This window comes from Falco punctatus, assembly GCF_963210335.1.
Source record: "Falco punctatus genome assembly, chromosome: 3".
Classification (NCBI taxonomy): domain Eukaryota; kingdom Metazoa; phylum Chordata; class Aves; order Falconiformes; family Falconidae; genus Falco; species Falco punctatus.
In genome coordinates this window covers 28961272-28986402 of record NC_137582.1, presented here as the reverse complement: position 1 = coordinate 28986402, position 25131 = coordinate 28961272, and the positions used below count along the sequence as shown (strand labels likewise).

At 41.2% G+C, this 25131-nt stretch overlaps 1 protein-coding gene across 7 annotated transcripts in view; it reads left to right on the top strand.

Annotated features, from left to right (window-relative positions):
* VPS13B (vacuolar protein sorting 13 homolog B) overlaps positions 1 to 23468 on the top strand; it is a 477951-nt gene extending 454483 nt beyond the window's left edge. For all 7 annotated transcript variants that reach the window (XM_080380100.1, XM_080380101.1, XM_080380096.1 and 4 more), the window contains 6 exons: positions 3806 to 3982; positions 4912 to 5082; positions 11733 to 11909; positions 14378 to 14480; positions 15154 to 15403; positions 21417 to 23468. In XM_080380100.1, the coding sequence (XP_080236226.1) occupies positions 3806 to 3982; positions 4912 to 5082; positions 11733 to 11909; positions 14378 to 14480; positions 15154 to 15403; positions 21417 to 21662 (1124 nt within the window). In that variant the 3' untranslated portion in view covers positions 21663 to 23468. The remainder of the gene's footprint in view (positions 1 to 3805; positions 3983 to 4911; positions 5083 to 11732; positions 11910 to 14377; positions 14481 to 15153; positions 15404 to 21416) is intronic.
* The last annotated feature ends 1663 nt before the right edge of the window (positions 23469 to 25131 follow it).

Below are 25131 nucleotides of genomic sequence, written 5' to 3'. Positions count from 1 at the left end.
CAGGTACATTCTGTTTCCCATAAATATTAATTTAGAAGTCATGAAACTTGGTCTCTGATGTGTCTAAGTGTAGAATGGAATTTGTACCTGAGACAGGAGGAAGCTTGTCCATGATCGCACACATACTACACACTGAAATGTAGAATGTATTTTCCTGCAATACTAATGGTCAGAATGTCTGAAATCCTGATGCTTCCATTTGTGCTGCAGGCCTAGCTGTGACCTGAATTCTGTGCACAGTTTCCAAAATTGTACACATGCATTTCAGGTATTTATAAATCAAAGTAGTGAGATGCTGATCTGGTCTTTCACTGTATGCATACCTGACTTGCACAGCTGATTGTGGCAACTGCATGCACAATTGTGCACCAGAACATTGTACACTGATTCATTATTTTCTTGCCTTATTTTGCTTGCAAAATTTGCAGGTTTTTCTTTCTGCTACTTGTTTGGATTTGTTTTACAGTCAAATCCCATAGTACAAAAGGCGAGATCTAGTTTCTTGCTAATTAAGAGTGAAACTGTGGCCAAATATGGTCCACAGCGTGAATATTTCTCCCCACAACTGGCTCAGAGTGGTGATACAAGTGGTGATAGACTGCAGCAGGAAATTGGGGTTATACTGGCTTTTCATCTGCAGCATCCCAGGTGAGGCACATATGCTAGCTGGGGATTCCTGAACCTGGCCCTGGGTCTTTCCTCCTGCACTAGCCTTGCAGTGTACAACAGTGCACAGGCCACCCCTTGCTCTGGGCTCATGATGTAGCTGACATCAAGCAGGTTTAAATATTAAGAAATAAAGTCTGCTTCAGTGGAACTTCTTTTCAGGTAACTACATAAGCATATATTTAGTTACTACTTAAATCCCACTTACAGCACTAAAACTAAAATGTATTTTTTGAAAGGGGTTATCAAGATTAAATGGTGAATTGTATCACTTACTGTTTTCTTGGGCAAAGAACATGCTTTATTTTGAAGAGTTTGTGACACTTGATAAAGGCTGACTGTATCAACAAAGTTAAAAAGAAAGAAGTCAAGCAAAAAGCTTTATATGGTCTGCAAACCCTGAGTCCTTTCCTCACCGACAGCTGAGTTATACTTCTTGGGTTGGTCTCTTGAAGAAGAGGACCTCACTGTCCTGCATTTTAACCACATTAATGTGCAAAATGATGGGTTGTTTGACCCCTTTTCTGCTCACCGCTGTCCGACGCGTAAATCGTAGCATCTGCACAAATGGCATTCCCATACAGCTGTTGCCTTATGCTCCAAGTGGGATAGTCTCATTTTGTCCTTAGCTGTGTGCAAGACCGTTGCTGCCCTGTGGGAGGGGGCAGGATTTGCCCCAAAGCCAGCTAGTGGGGGGTGTATCAGGCTGCCCCATACATTGCAAAGGAGCGGCCAGAATCCATATCTTGTGAGCAATGAACAGGGCTGGAGAGCTGTGCTGAAATATGCTGATTAGCATTGCTTGTCTCAAATTAGCAAAATTTGCAATGGAAGTCTCCCATCCTTTTCTAATTAAGTTGGCCTCTATTTAGCAGTTAATAAAATTCTATTTAAAAATATCACTAGTATCAGCTAGATCTAACCCTATAGTTGCCTATAAAGTAAATGCAGTGGCTCTCTGCTAATGGAGTCATAATTATTTCATATTAGTAGATCTAATTTCTAAGCATACTTTGGGAAATGGTAATTGACATGGAATACAGTATTCCTGACTTGCTCCCACACCTTCCTCCTTGGGCTGGGTAGTCCATACTGGCAGTGAGGAGCCATTTGTTTTGCTCTGAGCATTGGCCAAGGAGCGTCCCTTTTGCTGCAGGTTGCACATTCCTCCCATGCTCCCCAAGGGTGAGGACGGTCCTTCCAGAGCTTCCCAAAACCGACAGCCCACAGGCCAGAGCCAGGCTGCAACAGCCCACTCCTGGGATAGCAGGCAACACCTCAGCTTTGTGTTTAACTGGTTTCATTGCTGGTTTTAATCTGGTTTTCATTCCTGAACACACTGACTGGCCGAACAGGTGAGTGGAGTTGGGGTCTCCGGTGTCCCAGGCTGGCAGTGCCTGCTGGGGGTGTTGCAGGGCACGAAGCCGCGGTGTCGTGCAGCAGCTTTCCATACCACCACCACCTCAGGACAAGGAATGCCAAGAATACTTAGGGGAAAAAATAAAAAAAAAAAGGCTCTAAGGGATTATTGCAACATTATTGATCACAAAAAACAGAAAGAGCATCTACTCCATCTGTACACGCCTCCCCACCCCTCCAGCTTTTCATCACTTCACACAGTGGCACGGATAATTTATTAAAAATACTACAGCGAGGGAGTCGCAGGCCCAGCCCAGAGCGCTGGCTTCCCCCGGTCCCCAGCAGGGAAGGACTGCCAGGGGGATGCGCCTTTCTAGGGCAGGCATCGTGGGGCCACAGTGCGCGTTGCCACTCCGCTTGTCGCGTTGCCAGTAGTACTTGTTTTTTAGTTTTCATAGTCCATCCCACCCTCTCCCTTATGTCCACTGTGGTTCCTGCTTTTTGTACTACATATGCTGGAGTTCTCAACCTGCCAGGGCTGAAATGTGGGACAGATTCAACAAGAATAATAGATTTTCCGGGAGCTTAGAACGATAGTATGAGATTAATTCATTTCATATGAGTAACATTTTCTCTTCTGTTCAGTTTCATGATTCAGCCTTCCACAGGAGTGACTGGGAGGGGTTAATAGAAAACAAGAAAAGCATCTGGATAGCAGGAGTTTGTGGTGATGAGATGGGAATGAGGAGGGCAGCGCAGATCAAGGGCCCTCAGCGGGAGAGCAGGAGGCCAGTCTGTCCGTCTTAGAGCCTCCTGGCCCTGTCGCGCCTTGTGTCGCTCTGGCAGTGCCGGTTGAAATTCATGGTACCGGGGCTCAAGGACCAGGCGGTTCCTCTTTAATGGTTATTGCCATTTCTGAATCGCTCTTTCTGGGCTGCCGAAAAAAAAAAGTTATGCAGCACTATTTCCTTAATAAATCTGCTGCCAACCAGCCTGAGAAAGACAAGACCTGCAAACAGCTTTCCAGCAACAGATTGCTGTGTGCTTGGCCATCCAGCAAGCTGCTGGCAACCCTGCGTTTATATAGGAAACCAGATCCACAGATACCTCTCCTGGGATATGCATAAGGAATACTCCCCTATGAGTAACCTAATCAGCATGTAGATGTCATTGCTGTTTACACAACTGTACTGAGCAAAAGACATTTGTCTGGCTTTCACTGCACTCTGAAAGAAAATGATCAGCTTAGAAGGGTTGGGGTGGATTTAAAATAACTTCTTAAGCACTTGTCAAAAATCTGCATCTCCTTTCCTAACACTCCATCAAGCAATTGACCTGCACACTCCCGTAAAGCAGTACATTGTATCAGTGTAAACTCCCTGTCACAATTCTATCACGTAAGGATGTGAAATCGCAACGCTGCCTTATAGCATCTAAAACCAACCCAGCGATCTGAACTTGCAGCCCTGTTCCTCCATAACTGTGAGGCTCTAGCATCCGCCTCCCTAGCACACTTTTAGCAGAAATACGGGAAGCTCCTGGAAGGAAGTCATTCTAAAGCTATTTGTGAGTTTGCCAAAAGGATTTCTTTGATTTACGAAGTATGAAAGATTGCCATTTCTGAATTCATAGTAGATGAGTTATTTCCTGTGTTTTGCTCAAAGGAAGTTCATAATGCGATGAATTCTAGTGTGAAAAAGATAATTAAGGAATAACCTTTTCACAACTGCTGCTTCTGCAGTTTTTGCAGCCGTAACATGTGTCTTGTTTCTCCGCACAGGCTGGGTTGTCGGATCGTTGGAAATTCTTGGAAGTCCGGCTAGTCTGGTGAGAAGCATAGGGAATGGCATAGCCGATTTCTTTAGGCTCCCCTATGAAGGGCTGACCAGAGGCCCAGGAGCGTTTGTCAGTGGAGTTTCCAGAGGAACAACATCATTTGTAAAACACATTTCCAAAGGTAGAGCTTTCACTTTGTTGCTCCAACTACTGCTTTGTTGTCATGCGTTGTTAAAGGATGTGTTAAAGTTTTAAACAATATTGCTTGCAGCTTTGTTTGGCTTGCTAGGCTGCAGCAAAATGCTGGGAGGGTAACAAAGCTCACATATAACATCTTATGTATTAAACAGATCACCGCTTAACTACAGTGCATAAGAATGTTTCAGAAACTTCAGAATTTTAAACCTCCCAGTGGGAAATGGAGATTGGCTCAGCCAGTATTTCATGTGATAACTGCAGAAATATTAAAGGTGTTCTGTACTTCTGCTAACCATCAGAAATTCTACACTCTGTCGCCTCATCATGTTTATTATTTTTTTTATTATTTTTTTTTAAAAGCAGATGCAGTTGTCATAACTGTGTAAGTACGGGGATAGATTTTGACAGCAGGGCTGGGCTGGCCTGAGAACAGGAGCAGCTTTTGTTGTGCGAAGCCTGTATAAACAGTGCCATCGCGTGGCTTCGGCCGCCCGAGAGACCGCGGCACGGCTGCCCCAGCCCTTCGCGGCTGCTCTGGGCTCCCTCGGGACGCGGCCTCCCGGGCTCCTTCTGTAAATATTTGTTTACCTTTCCATCACACACACACACATACACCTCTCCGTTTAGATTAGCCTTACAGAAGTTTAGAAACTGGGGAAGGATGTTCGAATGAGGAGTTGTTCCCACTGGTGGGGCAAACCTGTTGCAGGCTAATGTGACAGGCGTGACGTGGACCGGAGAAGCAGGGTGGTGATGCTTAACGAATAGTAAAGCATGCTACACATGGGCGACTTTTCAATTGACTTGCCGTTCTGCTCATAAGCTCAGTATTGCAGTGAGGCATAGAACATCTCCATGTTTTAAATTAAAGCATTTTGATCCAGAACCAAATGTCTATCTCCATGTATTTAGGTACGCTGACGTCAATTACCAATCTGGCAACAAGTCTTGCTCGGAATATGGATAGGCTGTCACTGGATGAGGAACATTACAACAGACAAGAAGAATGGAGAAGGCAGCTTCCAGAGAGCCTGGGAGAAGGACTGAGACAGGGACTCTCTCGTTTAGGCATTAGCCTTCTAGGTAATGTACTATTAAATATCCAGTTGAGTGATAATACTGTTTTCTGATCTGCTCACCAGACTTTTCTACATGTGAGTTATAATTGCGAGTTATGCTTGTTTAGGTGTTTTCTTGTGAAATAGCCTCGCGGTATGTATTTGAGATAGTTTCTTTTTATCAAGGTTTAGCGGCTTTTGTATATGTGTTTTGCTGATAAAATAATTGCGGATATAGAATGAGTTTGCATTCTCTTTGTGAAATAATATTTTCATTGGTACATGATGTATATCTGAGAAGAAAAGAATAATTTTGCATTGGGCAGGATGACTTGCAACCAAGTCAGCACAAAGACGTCATCACACTGATGTTTACTTTCCAGTGCTACAGGAATGCCTACTGAACCTGCTTGGTTTTGCTGCAGTGTAGATATCGGGGATTCATGGTTCTGTCTGAAAACCACTTGAACTTAGTGCAGATGTTAAGTAAGCTTTGATGAGGAATTCTGCTTTTACAAAGAAACACAGATCATCCTGTTTCACTGTAATTACATTCATCAAGTAGCCAAGTGGTTTGGTTAGAAGTGAAGATTACTCTGCCTGTTTCAAAATAGTACCTAAAGATCTGAAAACTAACCCACATGAGAAAAAATCTCTGCACGGAGTTTTGCAGTAAGGGGCTGAATTTTCTAGGTTATTTCTACTTGTCACACAGCTAAAGAATGCAGAACTGTATTGTTTGGCAGAGTTCCTCAGTACGTATTAAAGAGTATGAATCCCTTAGAGATCAAAGTGACCAAAAGCAGTGCAGTGCAAAAGGTTAGAAGAGCTGAAGCTTGAAAGGATTTGTCCTCTTTCCTAATCTTCAGTAGTGTACACAACTAAATTTGCAACCGCAACCCTGAAAGCCCCAAAGAGGAAGTGGTAAAAATGTTACAAGTTTGGGTTAAGTTACTGGAAATTATTTTAAGCAATAACATTAGATGATGTGAAGCACTGTCATTTGATAATGCCTGTAAACCGGCAAGTGAGTGTCCTGGGAGAAATGTGCATAAAGGAGAAATTTTGTGTATTAGTAGCTACTATCCCAATAGTAAGCTGTTACTGGCGTTGCAAATCAAAGGCAGTTTGGAGAACATTTTATTTTTCCTTCTTGTTTTATTGGACTAAGGGCAGTCAGGTTGAGTAGCTGGATGAAAGATTATACTTTTAGAAGCACTGTGTCAGCCTGGTGTATATGTGCTGGTGAAATGGTGTGGTGATCTTGGCTCAGTTGTTAGTAAGACAGCAAGATAATATGGTGGCTCTCCACTGACGGGCCAGAATCCTTCCGAGCTAAAAGCATGAGCTGTACATCCTGAAACTTTGTAGCTTTGGTGGTAACAAGGCAAAGCTTCTGCTGTTCAGGAAAGCTGGGGACTCATAACGTGCATGCACGAATACGCGATGCCTGTGCACAAGGCTTCCGTTGTTTGCAGGAGTACGCCTTAGTTAAAAACAAACTGAAACAGAGTTAGAATTTCAGTGCCCCTGACTTCCTAAGAAATCAGACTTCATGTTAGAAACTTAGGGGTTCATGTTAGCATTTCAACAGTGTTCCTCCTCAAGCTAGGATCTTGTTCTTACTCCCACTGTTATTATTTAGAGATTCCTCCCTGCTAAATACTTCTGTTCTTGGTAGTGTGGATGCAAAAAAGCACCCGGATAAATAGTCACTGTGTTGCTGGACTTGACAAGTATGGCATCTGTCACTAAGGGAGGAATCAGAAATATTCCACTGAATTTGTATCAGGCATAATTTTTTAAATATAAACCTGATTTTTAAAAAGTCCATTTTCTCTGTATACACAGCAGCATTCATGTACATTGTCTTGAGACCTAAAGTATGAATAGAACTACATTTCAGTCTTTACCAACACATCAGAAAGCCGTTTCTGTCCTGACCATTCACTTTAAAGATTATTGTGGCTTCCCCAAAAAAAGCAGTCATAGTTGAAGGGAAGGTATCACCCTGCTGCTTGCTTTCACCGGCATGTTCAGAGTAAATACGAACATGCTTACTCTGAAAACACTTACTGGTTCTTCATACATAATAAAATGAAGTGGGGCTGCTATGTGAATTTATTTCACAGGGATTAAGAGTTCAGACGAGCACAGGAATGCTGAGAGCAAGACCCTTTGAAGCCGTAATTTCTATGACTTTCTAACTGTAAAAATGAGAAGTGTGAAAAAGATTTCTAGGATACTTACAGCACTGTCATGTTTGTAAAAGCCCTCTGACTCATGCAAACAGCTTAAAGAATTGCAAATGTAGATTTCATGCCTAGGCACAGGCATAGAAGAGCCCTCAGTTCACATACGTTGTGGTATCTATGCAGAAACAAGAGTGCAGTTCTGATTTTTCTGAAAATCTGGCTCATGGTGGCCCTGATTCAGCAAAGCACTTAAGCATGTGCTTAAGTGCTTTGCTGAATCAGGGCCAAAATCATGTACGCTTGTCTCCTCCTCAGTTCAAGTTGTTCCCTGTGGTACATTCTTAAGTGCTTTGTCCTGTCTCGTTTTAAATGACTCAAGCACTGTCAGGGTGTTGTTTGATTTGATTGTTATCTTTGGCCGGCTGTCGTCATCTTTTCTCATTTGGGGGAGACTTCTGGGTCATTTTAGTAACATTTGTGCATGAAAAGAAGCAAAAGCTTGTGATAGGTGTGGTTATTCTTTTATACGATTAGACAAAAATGCAGTCAAATTGCATTTGAAATATTTAGGTGATGAGCACTCCCCACCAAGGAACTATCTTTTGCATTCTGCGTGGTGGGGTGAAGCTTAAATAATTTATAACCATGTAAAAGAAAATATTGAAACTACAGGCTTTATTTCCAACTACTGGTCCTAGTGAAAAATACCAAATTGAAGTAGCTCCCTTTAGGAAGTTGAGCATTTGTGAATAACTGAAAAGCTGACAACGGTTAGAGAAGACATTTTGCACAATGGCAAAGGTGCTCAACATTTCAGTTTCTTCTTCCTGCTTTTGGGGAAAGTGACTTGATAGTAATACTGACTGACAGTGTAATGCTGCTGCTGGAGAAGGTAAATTCTGGATTTCAGAAGTTCAAATTTTTGTTACTAAGAGTGGTGGTGGTGGTTCTTGCTGCACAGTTATCCCTGAATTGGGGCCACCCTGCATTTGCATATCTACAAGCAAGATACTAAGGGCCAGTGCTAATCCTGAAAGTGTGTGCTATTCCACACGCTAATTCTGCAAATACATTAATGCACGCCAACAGGTGCTCTTTTTTTTCAGCTGTGCTTTTATGCGATGTTTGCTGTGATGAGACTATGCCTCAGCTGTATTTTTGGTGTGGAACACTTGCAGCAATCCTGAAGGACAACAGAGAAAAGAAAAGGAAGCGAAAGTGGTTTCAGCTTGGCTAGCTTCCAGTCTCGTGGCAAAGCATGGCCAGTTTCTCCTGGTGGTGGATTTTTTCCAATTATTTCTTGGTCTGAAATTTTGTCACAAGCAACCCGAGCTTTGCTAAGCTCTGTGAGCCGTGCTGTGTTCACCAAACATTGTCAGTCTGTGCATGAACGAGTTGCTGCCTGTAATCAAATTCTTCTTGAAGTAATACAGTGATATACTCTGAACTATCTGAATTTTGTAGTTATCAAAGTATCTTTTTTATGGTTACTGAGCAACATGTATTAACCAGAGTGCACCCCATCTGATGTTTAGCAGATGTTACGGTGTGGCTGGAACCTCTTTGGTCCAGTAATGGAAGAATATGTTTTTGTTTTGTTTCTTTGGTGTTTAATTTTATTGAGGTTTTCTTTATACATACATAATCTGTGTGTACATATGTGGACATGCATATAAAATTGAATGCCTAGGGTAAGGAAGGAAAGAAAAATGGAGAATGGTTTCATTAAAAAAAAAAAAAAAAAAAAAAAGGCAAGGGACGTTACAGAGAAGGGACAGCAGTAGGACACCATAGCTGTCTCTAGACTGTGAGAATGAGAGTGGGAAGGGAGGAAACTCTACATGTGGTTCCATGCTCTGCTTCCCTGATACCCTACTGAAACATGGGAAGAAAGACCTTCTGTGGTAAGTCCATCCAGCATGGTGCTCCTACCACTGACTTTATGTTAGAAAGGAAGAAGCCACATGGAGACAGGGGACATCTGCCTCGCACAGTTTCTGGTGCTTGGAGGTGCAATGAACGTCACATGTGTGTCACCGTAATCTCACTGCTGTTGGGATTTGAGGTTGCTCAGCCTTTGACCTATTTTTGTTTTCCCCTTTGCCCACACATGAAGCACACAGGAAAGGAGCTGCACAGATCTGGCTCCCCGGTGCAAGGCTGGTAGGACCAGCCACTCCTTAATGAAAGGAGTAAGGTTATAGTTTATTATGTGATTTGTGGGCATGACCACAGCATGTGAATGAGTTATGTCAGTGAGCTGCAATTCGAGATAAGAGATTACGAAGGGTGAGCAGAGAGGGGAGAGAAGACAATTGGTTGTATTTCTTGCAGGTAGAAAGACAGGACTTGGAAAGGGATTTGAGGTACGAAAGGGCAATGGCTTCACAGACAAGTTCAGAGCGTACATAAAATGGCAGAATCACAGAAAGTGTGGAAGTACTAACAACTGGCTAATTAAGCTATATGTTATTTGGGGTACTATATAAATAATCTTATATAACACAGTCACAGCAGTTTCCATTCTGTTTCCTTGTCCTCTGGGCCTAATTCCAGCTGAGAAGTGCCTGGAGCATACCACAGGTCCTTTGGAGTAGGCTCTTATTTATTATTACCTTATAACATTGCTCAAGTGTATTGCAGTAAATAATTTACTAGTGCTAGGACTTAGGTGGATTACATTTAATAAGGCAATAACTTCTGTTCCGAAAGTGCGGTTGCTGTGGATGACCTCAATAGATAGGGTGAAGGAGGTCACAGGGTAACGTAATACTGTAACTTCACAGAACACCAAGTATTGTTTTATGCCTTCAAATGCATCAACATTGTGCAAAAGAAAAGACTGGACGAACAATCTCAATTGTGTAATGCAGTGTTGGGGTATTATTTTTGTAAAGCAGCAGGAGCAGCTGGTAAGTACTAATGAAACAGAATTGAATTGAAAATTGTATCATTTCTCTGGCTTGGCATTAAGGAAGCGTCGTGGCCTTTGTGGTACAAAGGGTGGACATTCAGTTGCACGCTCAGCTTCAGTGAGTGAGCTCAATAGAAACTGGGTATCACATTAAAAACAGACCAGCATTTTCTAGCGAAATAGTGTACATTTATCAGTAAAGGATACACATACAGAAATTGGAATGAATCTCTTCAAGAAGCATTTACGGGTGATGCAAGTTTCTTGAATTGCTGATAGATGGTATCCCAGGGGCAAGGATCTAGGAAAATGTGTGCTGCTTCTCATCGTCATCTTTTCTTTGGACCGAATACCAGCGTACAATATTAGTTCTTGTTGTTCAAAGTCAGCAACTTCTCCGTTTATCCAGTAACGGTAACTAAAACCATCTGAAAACCAGTTAGTGGCTAGCTGACTAGAACATGTCACGCTGGTAAACACATGGGGCCAAATACCTCGGCTGTGATTGTCCAAATCTGTGGAAATATGCCTGGATTTGCTTCCACATACAAAGCAGAATCTTCAGAGATGTCTAGGTTGCAGTAAAAATGCCTGGTTACCAAGGTGACACTTGGTCCTGCTCCTTAAATAATTGCTTTATCTTGATGTTTGCAGCTGAAGGTGCAAACTGAGAGCCAGCCGAGGAGCCGCAAATTTGCTTTTCACTAAGGAAAGAACCTCGGATCAGGCAGATCGTTTTCTAACTGATGTCACTTTGTCCAATCCTTGTACTCTTAGCAATTTCCAAATAGCTTATCTATCAAAATTGCAATAACTAGAGACACGTCTGTGGTTAAGTGGCTAGTGTAAACTCAAGATCAAAGAAATGTACCACCTCACATACCTGTTTACATTTAGGAAGATTTAAGTTGGAGTTCTCTGTTGATACTAAAAGCTGGAAAGGTCACTGTGTCACTTGTAAAAGTTTGACCCGTGTGCATTAAAGTAAAATATGATCGTTTTCACAAAAAAGTAACAAAAAGTCTCAAAGTCCAATTCTGCTGATCTTAGTAATATATCAAAAGTTGCATTAGCTTATGAACATTTCTGGCAGTGGAAGGGGATATAAAAATGATCTATTGAATACAGGCAGTTTTTATTCTCATGAAGTCAGTCTCAGGCTTACGTGAAAATCTCATTTCCATAGCAAGCTCAAGTCTTCTGAAACTGCTGGATTTTATTCCAAGCCCAGCATTTTCAGAATAGCTACACAGACTGAGCTAAATTAAACTAACTCAGCAAAAGCATGTAGCGAAAGTAGTTAAAAGATGAAAACATGCTGTCAAGTTAAGTGATCTGAATGTTTAAAGAAGTAAGATACATTTAAAAAAAGGGGGGGGGGGGGAGCAGAGATTTAACATAAACTGAAGCTAAGGTATTGTTTAGCTAATTGGTCGCATGTTAAATAGCAGTGTAAGAAGGGTGGGGTACAGTTGTAATCTGAGCAACATTCAGATCCAGTAGTAAATTTCCTCTTATTCTGGGATATTAATCTTCACTAATTACTGAGGACTCTTGTTTTTTCAGGTGCAATTGCTGGAATCGTGGATCAGCCAATGCAGAATTTTCAGCGAGTATCTGAGGCCCAAGCTTCAGCTGGGCATAAAGCCAGAGGGGTCATCTCGGGTGTGGGGAAAGGAATCATGGGCGTCTTCACAAAGCCTATCGGAGGGGCAGCTGAGCTCGTCTCCCAGACAGGTTACGGTGAGTTTCTCTATTTCCAGCATCTCCATTTAAATTGTAAAATGCTCTTCAGATACAACCTGCTGTGTCTTACTTGTTCGGCTCAGTAGCTGTGTGACTTAGAGAAAGATTTAGAAATGTCATGACCAAATAGTTAAATAAATGTTGTGCTGGTTTTCTTAAAAGCCATCGTGTTGTGCTTCTCTCTTGTGTTACCAATCAGCACTGTACAGCCACAGAAACGTGGAATGCAGAAAGCATGAAGTAATTCTTGGAATACAGTAGAATTAGTTTCAGAAACATATGTGCTTACAAAAGAGTTTTTTTAACATAAAAGTATTAGAGCAACGCTCTGTCCAATTAGAGCGTTATTTTGAGATTGCTTTGTTATGGCAAGGAAAGAATTGTGCTATCTCTACACAAAGAGACAGTTATGTTCCTGGGAGAAAGAAGTGACTCATGTAGTGGGAGCATCATCCCCTTTAAACTGGGGAGCTGTGAGAACACAGTCCCGTTTTTGGATACACGGGCAACCTTTTAACAGCCAGGGGTGGGTTTTCCAGCTAGGCTGAGCACTTAGTGGCAGTGGTGGTGAATCCTTTCAGATTGATATGAATACTTCTCGATGACCAAAAACTGTAAAATATAAAAATAAAAATAGACTAGTTTCTTTGCTTCTAGTGTCAATCAAAGCTGTTGGTCTGGATATTTAAAAGATGGGAGGGGAGTCAGGGAAGGAGAGCAGGGAGACCTGTTGATACAAGGACAGCGTGTCAATAATTTTGCTTCACTAATTAAACCAGACAAATCTTGAAGATTGAAGCCTTTAATCACTAACAATATTTACGTTACTGATCTGTTGGTTAGAATGCAAGTAGTTCTCCTAGGGCTTAAGTTTAGGATATTGTTTCTGTGCTTCCCATTAAATTCAGAACTCATTCCTTGAAGCAGTCTATTTAAATAAGTAATGAAACATTTAATTATTACAGTTCTTTCAAGTTACCTTCATCTCGTTTGCAGGAGTGTAAATAATAACTGTTCTCCTGAATTACGCATCCCATAGGTGTAAAACCCATATTGGTAAAATCAGAAACTTGTGTCTGTCGTCGGCTACCTGTGTGTTGTTTTTGCTGCCCGTGTCATTATTCTTTCTAGATTTAATTCTGCTGCAGTCTTTATCAAGGAACTTGTAAAGTAGAGCGACACTTCTTCATTGCAGATACTGTATACAAGACATCATGTTTTCCGCGAGCGTGTGACAGAAAGGGTTAGCCAGGAAAAAACATAAAAACTGTATCAGTAATAGCTGACAGTGCGTGAGAGGAAAACACACAAGAGTTCAAGTAACTCTTACCCACAACTGGATTGGAAGTGGGACCATGCCTCTTGGGGGGGGACCGAGGGGTGGGGGACCACACAGAAATAAACACATGTTCTCTCTTTCTCCATCTGTAAATAACATTTTCACTCACATAATGCTGAGAACCTCGGTAAGCCAACTGTTACAACTGGGATGCTGCTTTTAAGTATTACCATCAACATGTGTGCTAAAAATTAAAGCTATTTTTTCAGCGCTGATGTTTTGTTTAAGTTATTATCCATTGTGTAAAAAGGAATCTAAGTTATTGACACCCTTATGCAAAAATGCCTTTTGCTTCAATGGAATGCCTAATTAGACAAAAGAAAATGTCTTTATTTATTTAAAGAGTAACTTTACACCAAACTGCACAACACTAGTGCTTGCTGCGTAACCTACTTCCTGTCTGTCTCGTAAAAATTTTTCAAACTACTTAATTTGTGGATTTTTTGCAGCCCACTCACTCTTTCTGGTGATTATACCTCATCTTTAAAAGTTTACAAGCCATCTGAAAGCATACATACTGTATCATCTTCAGCTTTGGATAGTCTATTTAGAAACCTGTTTAACTGCTTCTTGTAGTCTCCATTCTGTGCTGGCACTAAGAAGAATTCACAATAAACCAGATGCCCCGGGAGATCTCATAAATGTATATGGATTTGTGTTTAACAGCTGGATTAAGTAACTGAACATTTAAATACAGTATCTAGGCAAACTTGCCTTCTAATTTGTACCAATTGTGACACGTATATGGAAGTATTTTAATATTAAGCAAGAAGGTTAAAAACGGTCTTGATTTTTTCTACATAAATCTTAAGCGATGCGTCCGATCTAACTCTAAGATGATGGCTCTCAGGAGTATTATGTTTCTCCTGATTGCAAGTGTATGGCTGATTCTGAGAACATGCAGTGGGGTTTTTTTTGTTTCTTGCTAATGCAAGATCACTGGGGTTAAGTGCACAACTCTTGCATTGTAATATTTAATGAATTATCTTGACTATAGCTTCCAAAGATGTGACATCATTTTGGATCTGCACTATTTTATGAACTGCTCTAAACAGATGACATCACTGCAACATGTAACTGTGTTGTAGAAAACAACTACTAAGAAACTTAAATTCTCTTACCACAGGTATTTTGCACGGAGCTGGACTTTCTCAGCTTCCCAAGCAGCGCTCTCATCCAAATGATCAACATGTTGAGCAGGCTCCAAATAGCCACGTCAAATATGTCTGGTAAAATTATTTAGACACTTGCTCATTTTTACATGCACATTGTTTATTAATAGGTTCTGGCCTTTGGTCAAGTTAAAAGGCTGCTTCCCTAGGAAAGGCTGAGTTATGGCAGTTTGTTTGGGAACATTAAACACAAAGGTAGTGCATAGAAACCCAATCTGCAAATGATGGGCTGCTGATCTGCTTCCAGCTTTGGAACTACAGAGCAGATCTTTATTTAGTGGCATTCAGTGAGTTCTTACTTATTTATCGTTGCACGAAGCCCAAGAAAAATACTGCACATCTCCAGAAACAGCTGTTAGTGAAGATAGCTTTATTTTCTGCACTGAATTTGTAAGCCATTTCTCAGGGTAATTTTTCTATTAGGATGGGAAATAGGCTGACCTAGTACAGTTATTAGGCCAATTTTGCAGTGAATGATTAAGAAGTTTTGATAAGTAACAGTTTCACATTCATTCTCTAAATCTTAAGTCTTACATCTTTCAGTAATGGAGATTTGAAATATACTCCCTGGCTTAGTTTGTATTTGTACGTGATAGCTACAGGCTTAAGTAAAAACATGAGCAATCAAAAGAAGTCAATCCAACACATAACACTGACTACTTTTCTTCTTCTTCTATTTTTCCTTTTTTTTTCTTTTCTTTTTTTTTTTTTTTTCCCCTTGATAATGCAGGAAAATGCTGCAATCTCTAGGAAGGCCGGAGGTCCATATGGCCTTAGATGTCATGATTGTAAGTGGATCAGGCCAGCAGCATGAAGGCTGCTTGCTGCTTACCTCAGAGGTGCTCTTTGTGGTCAGCATCAGTGAAGACACGCAGCAGCAGGCATTCCCCGTGACTGAAATCGACTGTCTGGAAGACGATCTACAAAAAGACCTGCTGAAGGTGCAGCTAAAGCAACAGAGAGTGCCTTCTGATTTGGAGGTAAAGACTTGAGTATGATTTTCATTTGAAGATAACATTACACTGATGATGATGCTTTTGGCAACAGGCGTACTCACCTTTGGGTAGGGAGACCTGTCTTCTTGAACCTCACAGCTGACGGTGTCGCTCTTTGGGTGAAAGGGACATGTCTCCTCCCTTCTGTCCTTTTATTGATCATGACCCTTCGTATCTGTGACGTCAGTTTTCTGAGGGGAAGAAGTAGAGGAAGTCTGGGTTGTCGGTAGGCATCACCTCTTCTCTGAAGAGATTCTCATCTCTTCACTACACGTGCGTGAGGTGTTCGCTGTTTGGCAAGTCAGCGTTGCTGCCTGTGCCTACAAAGTCACAGTGAGAACAGTTCCTTTGATTCTGCTGTGAATTCTGGTTTAACAGTTCAGTGGTGCTGATGCGTGCTGCTTTCGGTGTCTTTCTTACCTTGCCACTTCTGATGCAGTGGTTTGCTCGGCTGCTAGCTGTATCTAGCTTAGATCTTCTGTATGCTAGCTTAGATCTTCCTGCTTCTGCAAAAGCTAACTTTAAAATGGATCAGTGCTTTTGCTGAGATTGGATGCACCGAGTGTTTGCCAGTAAGAGCATAAAACCTTCATCTTCATCTTGAAAGATCTCTAAGCCATTTGAATACTGAGGTTTTGGATGAATTATCTTCTTTTAATGGTAGAGGAATGTTATATTTTTACACTTTTGGGAAATAATGTTTTTATTGTATTAAATTCTTAAGTGGAATCATATGAGAGATCATTTCAAGAACGAACATGTGTGTCCCGGTTGTTTTGTTTATAAAAGTGCGTCAGGTAGTTCATAGACTGCTATACCAGAAATTTATCCGTTTCAAACATAAGAAAAGAACATGTAAAAGCCCGTGAAGTGTGCCAAAAGGTAGGGGAGGCTTCAGCACCTTCAGTAAATACCTAACTTTACTGAAGTCACTGAGGAGTTTTGCCGTTGATTCCAGCATAGCAAGGACTTCATCTGTGTCTTGACGGCACTTGGATTTTTCTGTGAAAGCTTTCTTTTAGTGCTGAATTCTCTATTTACATTTATTGTCTTTCCACTAACCTCAGTTTCACAGCACACTGTTGACTGAAGTTGCCTTCTCTCACCACAGAGCTACATGAGGCATTACTTAAATTTTGATGCAAGTGGGCAAAGCTGAGCTTTTTTATTCCTGAGTGCTGAGTGCTTGCTGGAGGCGCACATCAGACTGAATCCAGACTATCCTGCTCAGTCCAGAGCTACTGTCCTGGAGGGAAGAGGAAGATAATTTGTTCTCCCTAAGGCATTTGATGCACTCAACCCATCCTAACCCTGATTTTAACACCAGCCCAGACCTTTTTTCGTTAGGCTGCAGTGCGATGGCTCTTGTCTCTGTATCTGGCTATCCACGGGTAAGGAGCAGGCTGCTGCTCTGGGGAGAGGGCTGCTTGCCCAAAGGCTGCTGCAAGAAGGTGATGAGGCAGAGGTGCTGCCTGTCTGGAAGAAGAGAAGGGAAGGGACAGGGAGCCTAATTCTAGTCCCCGCTGCTGCTGCAGCTGAGAATGTGCAGGACTTCTGGGCAAGTGGCTCCTGTACACGCAGAGCCCAACCCTACGTGGCAGGTGCGGAGTCCAGCGTTCCCACATACACTTTTTGGTACATGCCGTAAATGTGACCTGCTTTGGAGGTGCTGGACCAAATAACATGGTTGTTTCTGGAGTTCTGGATAGAAATATGGGAGTTCTACTCCGGTGGCATAGCAGTGCCAGGAGCTGTAAGCCTTGAGCCACTCCACCTCGGTACAGAATCTCTTTTGCTGATGCCAGCTCTTGAGAACACAGTGAAAATCTATGGCATGATAAAAGCGGTGAGGAGTGCCTGTGCCCCAGTTGGAGCAAAGTCAGTGACAGCAACACAGCAAAAGCTGAGTGATGTTGTACAAAACAGACCTGGCAAAATATTCCTTCAGAACGCAGGTGCTGATGCTGAAAATTTGTGTGAAAATTTAAAGAAATGTGTGATAAGGAGGAGCAGTTAAAAGTAAGGCAGACAAGAGTAAGCAAGTTTAATGGTTTTTTTATGCTAAGGCAGCTACACAATACAAGACTACAAAAGCTTCATAAAGTTTTTGTAATTACCAGGACTTAAGTAATATTCTTTTGCAAGTAATGTTTATTAGTTTTTTGCCTTGCTGGATTGGGAAATTTCATACTTAGTGATTTCCTTTCTGCAGCTGAGCACATCAGTTGTGTGGTGCTTGGGGTGCTTTGTGGTACAAAGGGTGGACATTCAGTTGCACGCTCAGCTTCAGTGAGTGAGCTCAATAGAAACTGGGTATCACATTAAAAACAGACCAGCATTTTCTAGCAAAATAGTGTACATTTATCAGTAAAGGATACACATACAGAAATTGGAATGAATTTCTTCAAGAAGCATTTACGGGTGATGCAAGCGGGGCACCGGTGCTGGTGGGAGCCAGAGCCTCCCCTTCGGCTCCCCAACAAGAGCTTCTAAAAACTCTGAACGTGATGAAGGAAAGGAACCTTTAGGAGCAGCAGCTGTGACTTGCAGGGGAGCTGCCTCAGGCCTACACCTAAAGAGACACGACTCATAAACATTAGTGGCAGGCCACCTTGTTGCACTGAAGATGTCCTCAGCTGAGGTGCAGGCACATCTGTACGTGTACATTAGTAAAGATGGCCAGAATTTTTAGCTGGAAAATGCCCAGTCAGGTCAACCAAAATATTACAGAGAGTTTAGCAAAATAGAGGTAATGTTACCAAATGTAAATTATGTTTATTTTTCTGATCAATTAGTCAAAGATCCTAGAAGTAATACATCAAATTGAAACATTTTGTTTCAGCATTATAAAAATCCACTTTTTTGTCTTACTGCTCAGAAAAATAATTGCCAAAAGTTTTGTTTTAGCTCTGTCCGAAACAGTTTCTCCCCTTCCCTCTCCTCAGCTTCTTGGAACTGTTAGGAAACAAAACATGAGTTATTCTACAGCTGTAACCACCAGAGATATTATAGAGCATATTTTGACTCCTTCAGCAATAGGTTTGCCTGATGGTTTGTTCATCTCACAATATATAACTTAATCCATCTGGCTAGGAAGAGCCTGGATGGATTCTTGAAAACTCCAGCACTGACAACATTGTTATTGAAAGGGAAGCATTAATTGTACTTGGATCATCTTCCAAAGTAATTGAGACACTGCTTGCTTCCAGACACATCAAACTCAAAAGGCCTGCTCTTCCAGCTGTTCTTGGTGTAGCTCGTAACATCAACATGACAGGAAAATATTGAAGGACCCTGGAATCTCAGATATTCCAGAATTTCTTTGTGATGATCTGCAACAGGGTTTTCATGATAGTGCTGCTACATGTTATCATCTCTGGAGCTGAAAACCAGTCTCTGGATTTTATAAAACAGTGAAAAAAGAACCAGCTCTTAGTCGGTGCACACAAAGCAGCCCATCAGTGCCACGTACACATCTGGACTGCACAACAAAGGTGCTGGTAGCTACTATAGAGTCAGAATTGCTGAAGGCTTAGTCTTTATAAGACGTAATGGGAGGTGTTTTAGGACAATTCTGGAGTTCTTAACCCAAAAGTATGGCCTCCTAGCATGAAAGGACATGGTATCTTTAAGATGCCTCTAGCAGGTGCATTAAGCAGCCCTTGATTAAGGTTTGATTCATTGAATGGTCTGGCTATTAACACTGTAGTTGTTCAAAGCAGTGGGTTAAGACACTCAGTGACAGTTTTAGGTCCCATGTAGGAAAAAACGTACAATAACAGCAATTCCAAGTTTCTGTTGTCTTGGCAATATAAGCTAGACTGAAACTGGCTGGAGAAGCACATGGTTGCAGATGAAGTCATCTGGAAGCAGGCAGGGTCCCAGTTACTTTGGAAGACCATCCAAGTGCAGTTAGTATTTCCTCCTGAATAATTAAGCTGTATCTGTGGGATATAGCCTGGGGCTGGATGACGAGTAGGTGGGTGAGATGCCAGCACCCTTTCCATCTCCTTTGATCACTTGGGTCCTTTGGTCAGTGTGGAGGCAGAGCTATAACCAGCGTCCCCTGGGTTTCCCTCCCTAGAAGCAGACATCAGAAAAAAGCGTGGAGCCACCTACGTGCAAGATTTACCCCATAACTTAAAATCTGGTTTACATAGGTGGTACATTAACGTATTTCTCTCCTTTCGAGTGGCAAAAGAGATTGACTGCTGAGGTTCTTTTTCTGTGCCACCAGACTGACGACACAGTAGAGACACCATTCTCTACTGTTAGCTCTGCTGCAGCAACCTGCCTTCTGCTTTTTTTCCCTCCCTTTAAGGTCATCCATGGAAACCATGCTCTCCTCTGCCTATTTCCTCATTTCTGTTGTTTCTAGGCATAGACCCCAACCTTGAGCTTCTAGGCTTGTTCATGCAGCCTGCTTTCTTTAGCATTTTTTGTGGTGATGATTGAAAACAGGAGTGTTTCTACTTGCTGAGCAGCAAATCCATCTCCAAAGGCACAGTAAAAAACCAGAGGGGAATGTTTTGATGTGGGTGTGACATATGTCACTGTCTATCAATCATATTAATTCTTTCTTCAAATAAGCAGTGTTTTGTTTAAAATGAGCCTTGCAGTCCAGAGATGTGACAAGATCTTGATCATGAATGTTACATTGAATCCAATGGCACTCTTTCAAAATATCATCACAGGTAGTGAGGCGTGTGTAGAAATCCCTGAAAGACAGTCAGAAGAGAGCAGTCTTTGAATCCGCAGAGCAACGTCAGACAAGCAAAGACATTTTAAACCCTACAAAAATGAAACTGGTCGGCAGTTCTCCAAGTGTAGACAAGGAAGCCTCAGAGCCTAGCCCTAGGACAGCTTCTGCCTTTTCGTTCATTGTCATATTTTGGAAATAACTTCTATTTTGAATGACTTTGCTAGTGCTATCACTTGTAGCATCCATGGTGGCATTTCTGAGATGCGTCTTTTTGACTCCGTGCAACTAGCTGCATGCCTGCCTTCTCAAGCAAGACATAGTCATCTTCAATTTCTTCTTCAGATAAAGGGCACAGCAGAGTGATCTTCCAAAGCCAGATTTGCCCATGGCTTTTCATCTAATAACCTTATCTAGTTAGAACCATATGGTAGATGCCACCTTTCTGTTGACAGTTACTTGTTTTACTGTATTTTTTTCCACTAGAGGTAGGTTACTTCATCGCTTTAAGCTCTTGCCTAGAGCCTTGAACCTCTACATATTTCAGCCTGTAAAGAGGCATTTGTTCAGAGCAGTCCTTCCAACTCATGGTGGTGGAAAAGGCAGTTTGTGTAGACACCTTAATTTTTTCTCCAAAAACCACACACCCAAACCATCTTTAGTTTATGTTTTAAACAAAAAAATATTTTGTTTAAAAAAAATGCAGTTGTGTGTGTCCTCTGACCCAGAATAGCTTTTTTGGTTACCAGAAGCAGATGGATATATCCTGTCATAGAACATTCACCTGGAAGTAGCTTCTAGTCTTTATTTTAAATCAAATACATTAAGGACTTAACTGCCCAGATACAGCTATGGGCTCTCTTTAATCTTATTTTGTGAGAAAATGTTTTTGCTAATTAGAATAGCTAACTGATGAGCACAGCCAAGAGCTACTGGCATTTTTCTAAAAGGGTTTCAGATGCTTTTCCTGTCTACAAAGAAGTGATCTGTTGTAAAGACCTACTTTTGACCAAGGTGTCCAGTCCTGAAATCCTGAAGAGATACTGCTTAGATTTTCTATGGCAGAGTTAAGAGCTTCTCAGAAGTGTCCAAAAGAGCAAGGGAGAGGACTAATCGACCAAGCATTAAACTATGGGAGATCACTGTTTATTGAAACTTCTGTTAAACTATTGTAAGAAAGATCCCGGGGGGGGGGGGGAGATTTTTAACTACAGAAAGTAATGTGGAAGTTATTGCCCTTACTACCAAATTCCATTACAGTCAGTTACTCAGTAACTATTTTATCTTCTCCAATTTCAGGCAGATGGAGCTAGAGAGAGACTATCAGAACAGCAGTACAACCGCCTTGTGGACTACGTCACAAAGACATCTTACCACCTCGCTCCCAGCACCTCCACAGTGCCAGCGTTGCAAACTGTGGCTACGGAACACCTTCCAACCGCAACAAAAACGTATCAATATGTAGTTGATCCAAATTTTGCCCAAGTATTCATTAGCAAATTCACCATGGTGAAAAATAAAGCCTTGAGGAAAGGATTTAATTAATAATTATTTGTGGTGAGTATAGTAATACCGTTTTGAAAGTAATGCTTTCTTTGCAGTAACCTACATCAAGTCGAGATGCATATAATTTTTGAGGAAGTAGGAGATGATAACAAAGCTTTTCTAATCTTGACAACATTCCTGCATTCCAGCCAAAATACTAGTGCTGGAAGGAAAGTGTTCTAGCAAATGAATACAGTGAAAAGGAACAGCCTTGGACTATAGCTCAATCAAAATCCTTTTTCTTTTCAAAAACCAAAAATCAGAGAGTAAGGAAAAATTGCATGCAGACATTTTCACCACACACGCAAAATGCGCATCAATACCTACTATATCATATTTAAGGATCTGCTAGTTTCTGTTATAAACCAGGTTTATAACTCAGCTGTAAAAACTTGCTCAGGCTGAGCCTTTCCCCCCACAGACACGCTCCCCCCCAACACGTACATCCTGAGGCAAAACATTTTCCCCCACTAAATCTGAAAAACCCACTTGTGGCTGTTTTAAGTTACTAGTGACAGCTGGGTTTTAGCACCACTTTAACCTTAAAATAGCTTCTTTATTTGACTGAAGTTTTGCAGGACATTAGTCCTTCATGTAAACTAGTGCCTTTGTGTGGTTTGGAGAACAAAACATGAACTACAATGCGAATTTATTTTTAAAACTGTCTGTATACAGAAACTTTATTTTATCCACCATCAAATTTTCAGAAGGATGTTCAATGTATATATGACATTGTACATTGTCTGGTCATTAGCTGGAAGCCAGTAACATGCAGTTGAAAAATTTAAGAAACAGAGCTTAGTCTCCTTAAAAATCTACCAAAAATCTATGAGCTCAATGTAACGTAGCTGTGCGGGTGCCAAGTATAGCCTGCTGATCTGTACCACCACACAGTATGTGGTCACTTAAGCCCTAATTCACTTTATGCTTATCATCTTTGAACAGATAAACCCAGGGATATTTAAAAACGTGGCCTTTCAAATAAGTGCTAAGCAAAATGAGGTGGGTTTTGGTGGTTTTTTTCAAGTTAATTGAAAAGCCTGGACCCACGGGCACCAATTATATTAATAGTTAATGATGCCAACACAATACGCTTATGAATATAATGTTAAACACATCAAGACACAGAGAAAGCTTATTTGTCTTATTTTTCAGATGTTTTACAGTTTGTAGTAGACAAGAAATTACTGTCTCTGGGGAGTTAGACTACTTTATAAACCAAACGTGGTTATGGCAGTTTTGTTTTAAGAAACAAAAGCTTACCTGGTTTTCAACTATGCGTGTTACTTTTCTCCCCTTTTCCATGTACTTACGGACACGGGTTTTGTCTGGGGAATCCTGAACATGGTTGGAATAGGAGACAAGAACTGGAATAAAGTCTGATCATCATTTGGAGCAGATACATATGCTTTCTAGTTAGTAACTTCTATGCATACTTGATATGACCAAATGCACAGTAAATAAGAATGTAGTAACCGCAATGTTTTTCTTGTGAGTTTGGTTTTGTTAAATGGTATTTCTAAAAGCTGTGTCTCTTGTGTACTGAAAATACAGAAGCCTGGGATTGCACTGTCCTTTTCTGACTGTGAAATAAGCCCATCCGTTATCAACATTTCATAGAGTGATTTAATAACTTAGTCACTGTTTAAATTAACACTATTTAAAAAAATGTATATGTATATACACAAACATGCTTCATTCCTGAATATTTTATGGAAATAGTTTAATAGTTATAATTTTGCATATTGGTGGATAAATTGTAATATAATGAAATTGTTTAAAGATAATAAAGCTATTCCTGTAATACTTGGTTTTGTGAGCTATTTGGTCATTCGGTTACAAGAGAATCAACAGGTCCCCATGTACAACAGCAAGACAGATGTACAGGTGATGCAGACCCCATGACACTCCAGTTGTTCACTGGACTTTTGTCGTGTACCAGAAAATGCAATAGATCATGGCAACACTTTGGAAGTAAAAACTGATGATCAGCTTGCTGAAAAGTTGTAGTCACAAAAGCATAACTGAACAAAACAGCACTCTAGTCACCATTTGAATTAAGACTAATCTGTTCATTATATATGTAGTACACAAACCAGCCAAGAGGATGCAAACATACCTGTAAAAAATGCGGGAAGGCAGCAGTTTAATTTCTAAGACTTTGTAGACTGCAGCCATTGTTTGAGATACATTTGTGTTTTTCCTGAATTATATTCTCCTGAAATAAACACTTGCTTAAATTACACTCTTCTTCAGTGAATTAAGCTAGCATCTTTACTGCATTAGGCAGGTTCTTTCTCCCCCTTCTGACCACATGTATGGAAACAGTGTGGAGACGGCACATAAATCAGCCTCTCCTACATATGAGCTGTGTGAACTATGAAAACAAAGTTGTCCAAAGAGCAGCTGCCTGTACTTAGCTGCCGAAGCACTCCAATGCGTACTCTTAAAACATGCCTACGCTCATAATGCTCTTTAGACCTGGAGAGCTCACAACTTCAGATCTATCTTTTTAGTTTGCTTCCAGAACAATCAATCATTCCTCAAACACTCGAGAATAAAGCCAGCCAGCCAAAAATTTGAAGGCATAGTCAAGCTTATGCACAGCAAAACCTTTCCCAAAGTAGTTTAGGTCAAACAATTCTTTTTTATATAGCATTTCATACATAAATACAGCAAAAAAACCTTTACAGAGGGTAGGGATGGTCTCAGAGCAGACAAGCATGTTTTTCAGCTCCACATCGCTTACAAACAGCATGCCAGACCCTATCACCAGCAGCTGATGAGGGTCTCACACACAGCGGTCTTCTTTTTGTACTATGCCAAGTCCCACTCCCAATTGTTTGTAAAATGGAATTAACTGAACTCTTGCTGGCCAAGGCAGAAAAAGAAAAGAAGGAGAGAAAATAAAAAAAGGAAAATGAGAAAACTGGATGGGTTGGTACCCATTTCAGACAAGGGTTAGCCCTTCTGCCTACTACGTTAGGTACCCAGCATCGCCCTCCCTGCCCACTGCAAAGGAGAGCAAGCTACGGGCTGGCTGGCATTGCCCACTGAAGGGAAGCACTTGCTTTGCATCCTTTGTGAAACCGTAACACACACAACAAGCAACAATTATAACCCGCAGACTCTCAAAAGCACAGATGAAAAGAAAAGCGAAAGACATCTTTGCCGTATGGTTAAAAAAAGCTACCGTCACTCACAAAACTCATTTCTTTAAATCATTATGGGCTGGTAATTGAAGGAACACAGACTACAACAATACCTGCTCTCTGCTATAGTGGTTCAGAAGAAACTTAGAATTAAAAGTAAAGTAATTCATAGCAACTGGGAAGAATGTAAGGGGGCTAGAGCTGCAAGAGAAGTCAGGTCTATTAGCCTGCACACCTAGCAGTAGCAAGTCTCCTTGCCCCTGAAGCTGTCAGTATGACTGACGACCCCTGGCTATTTAAACCTGCAGACAAGCCTG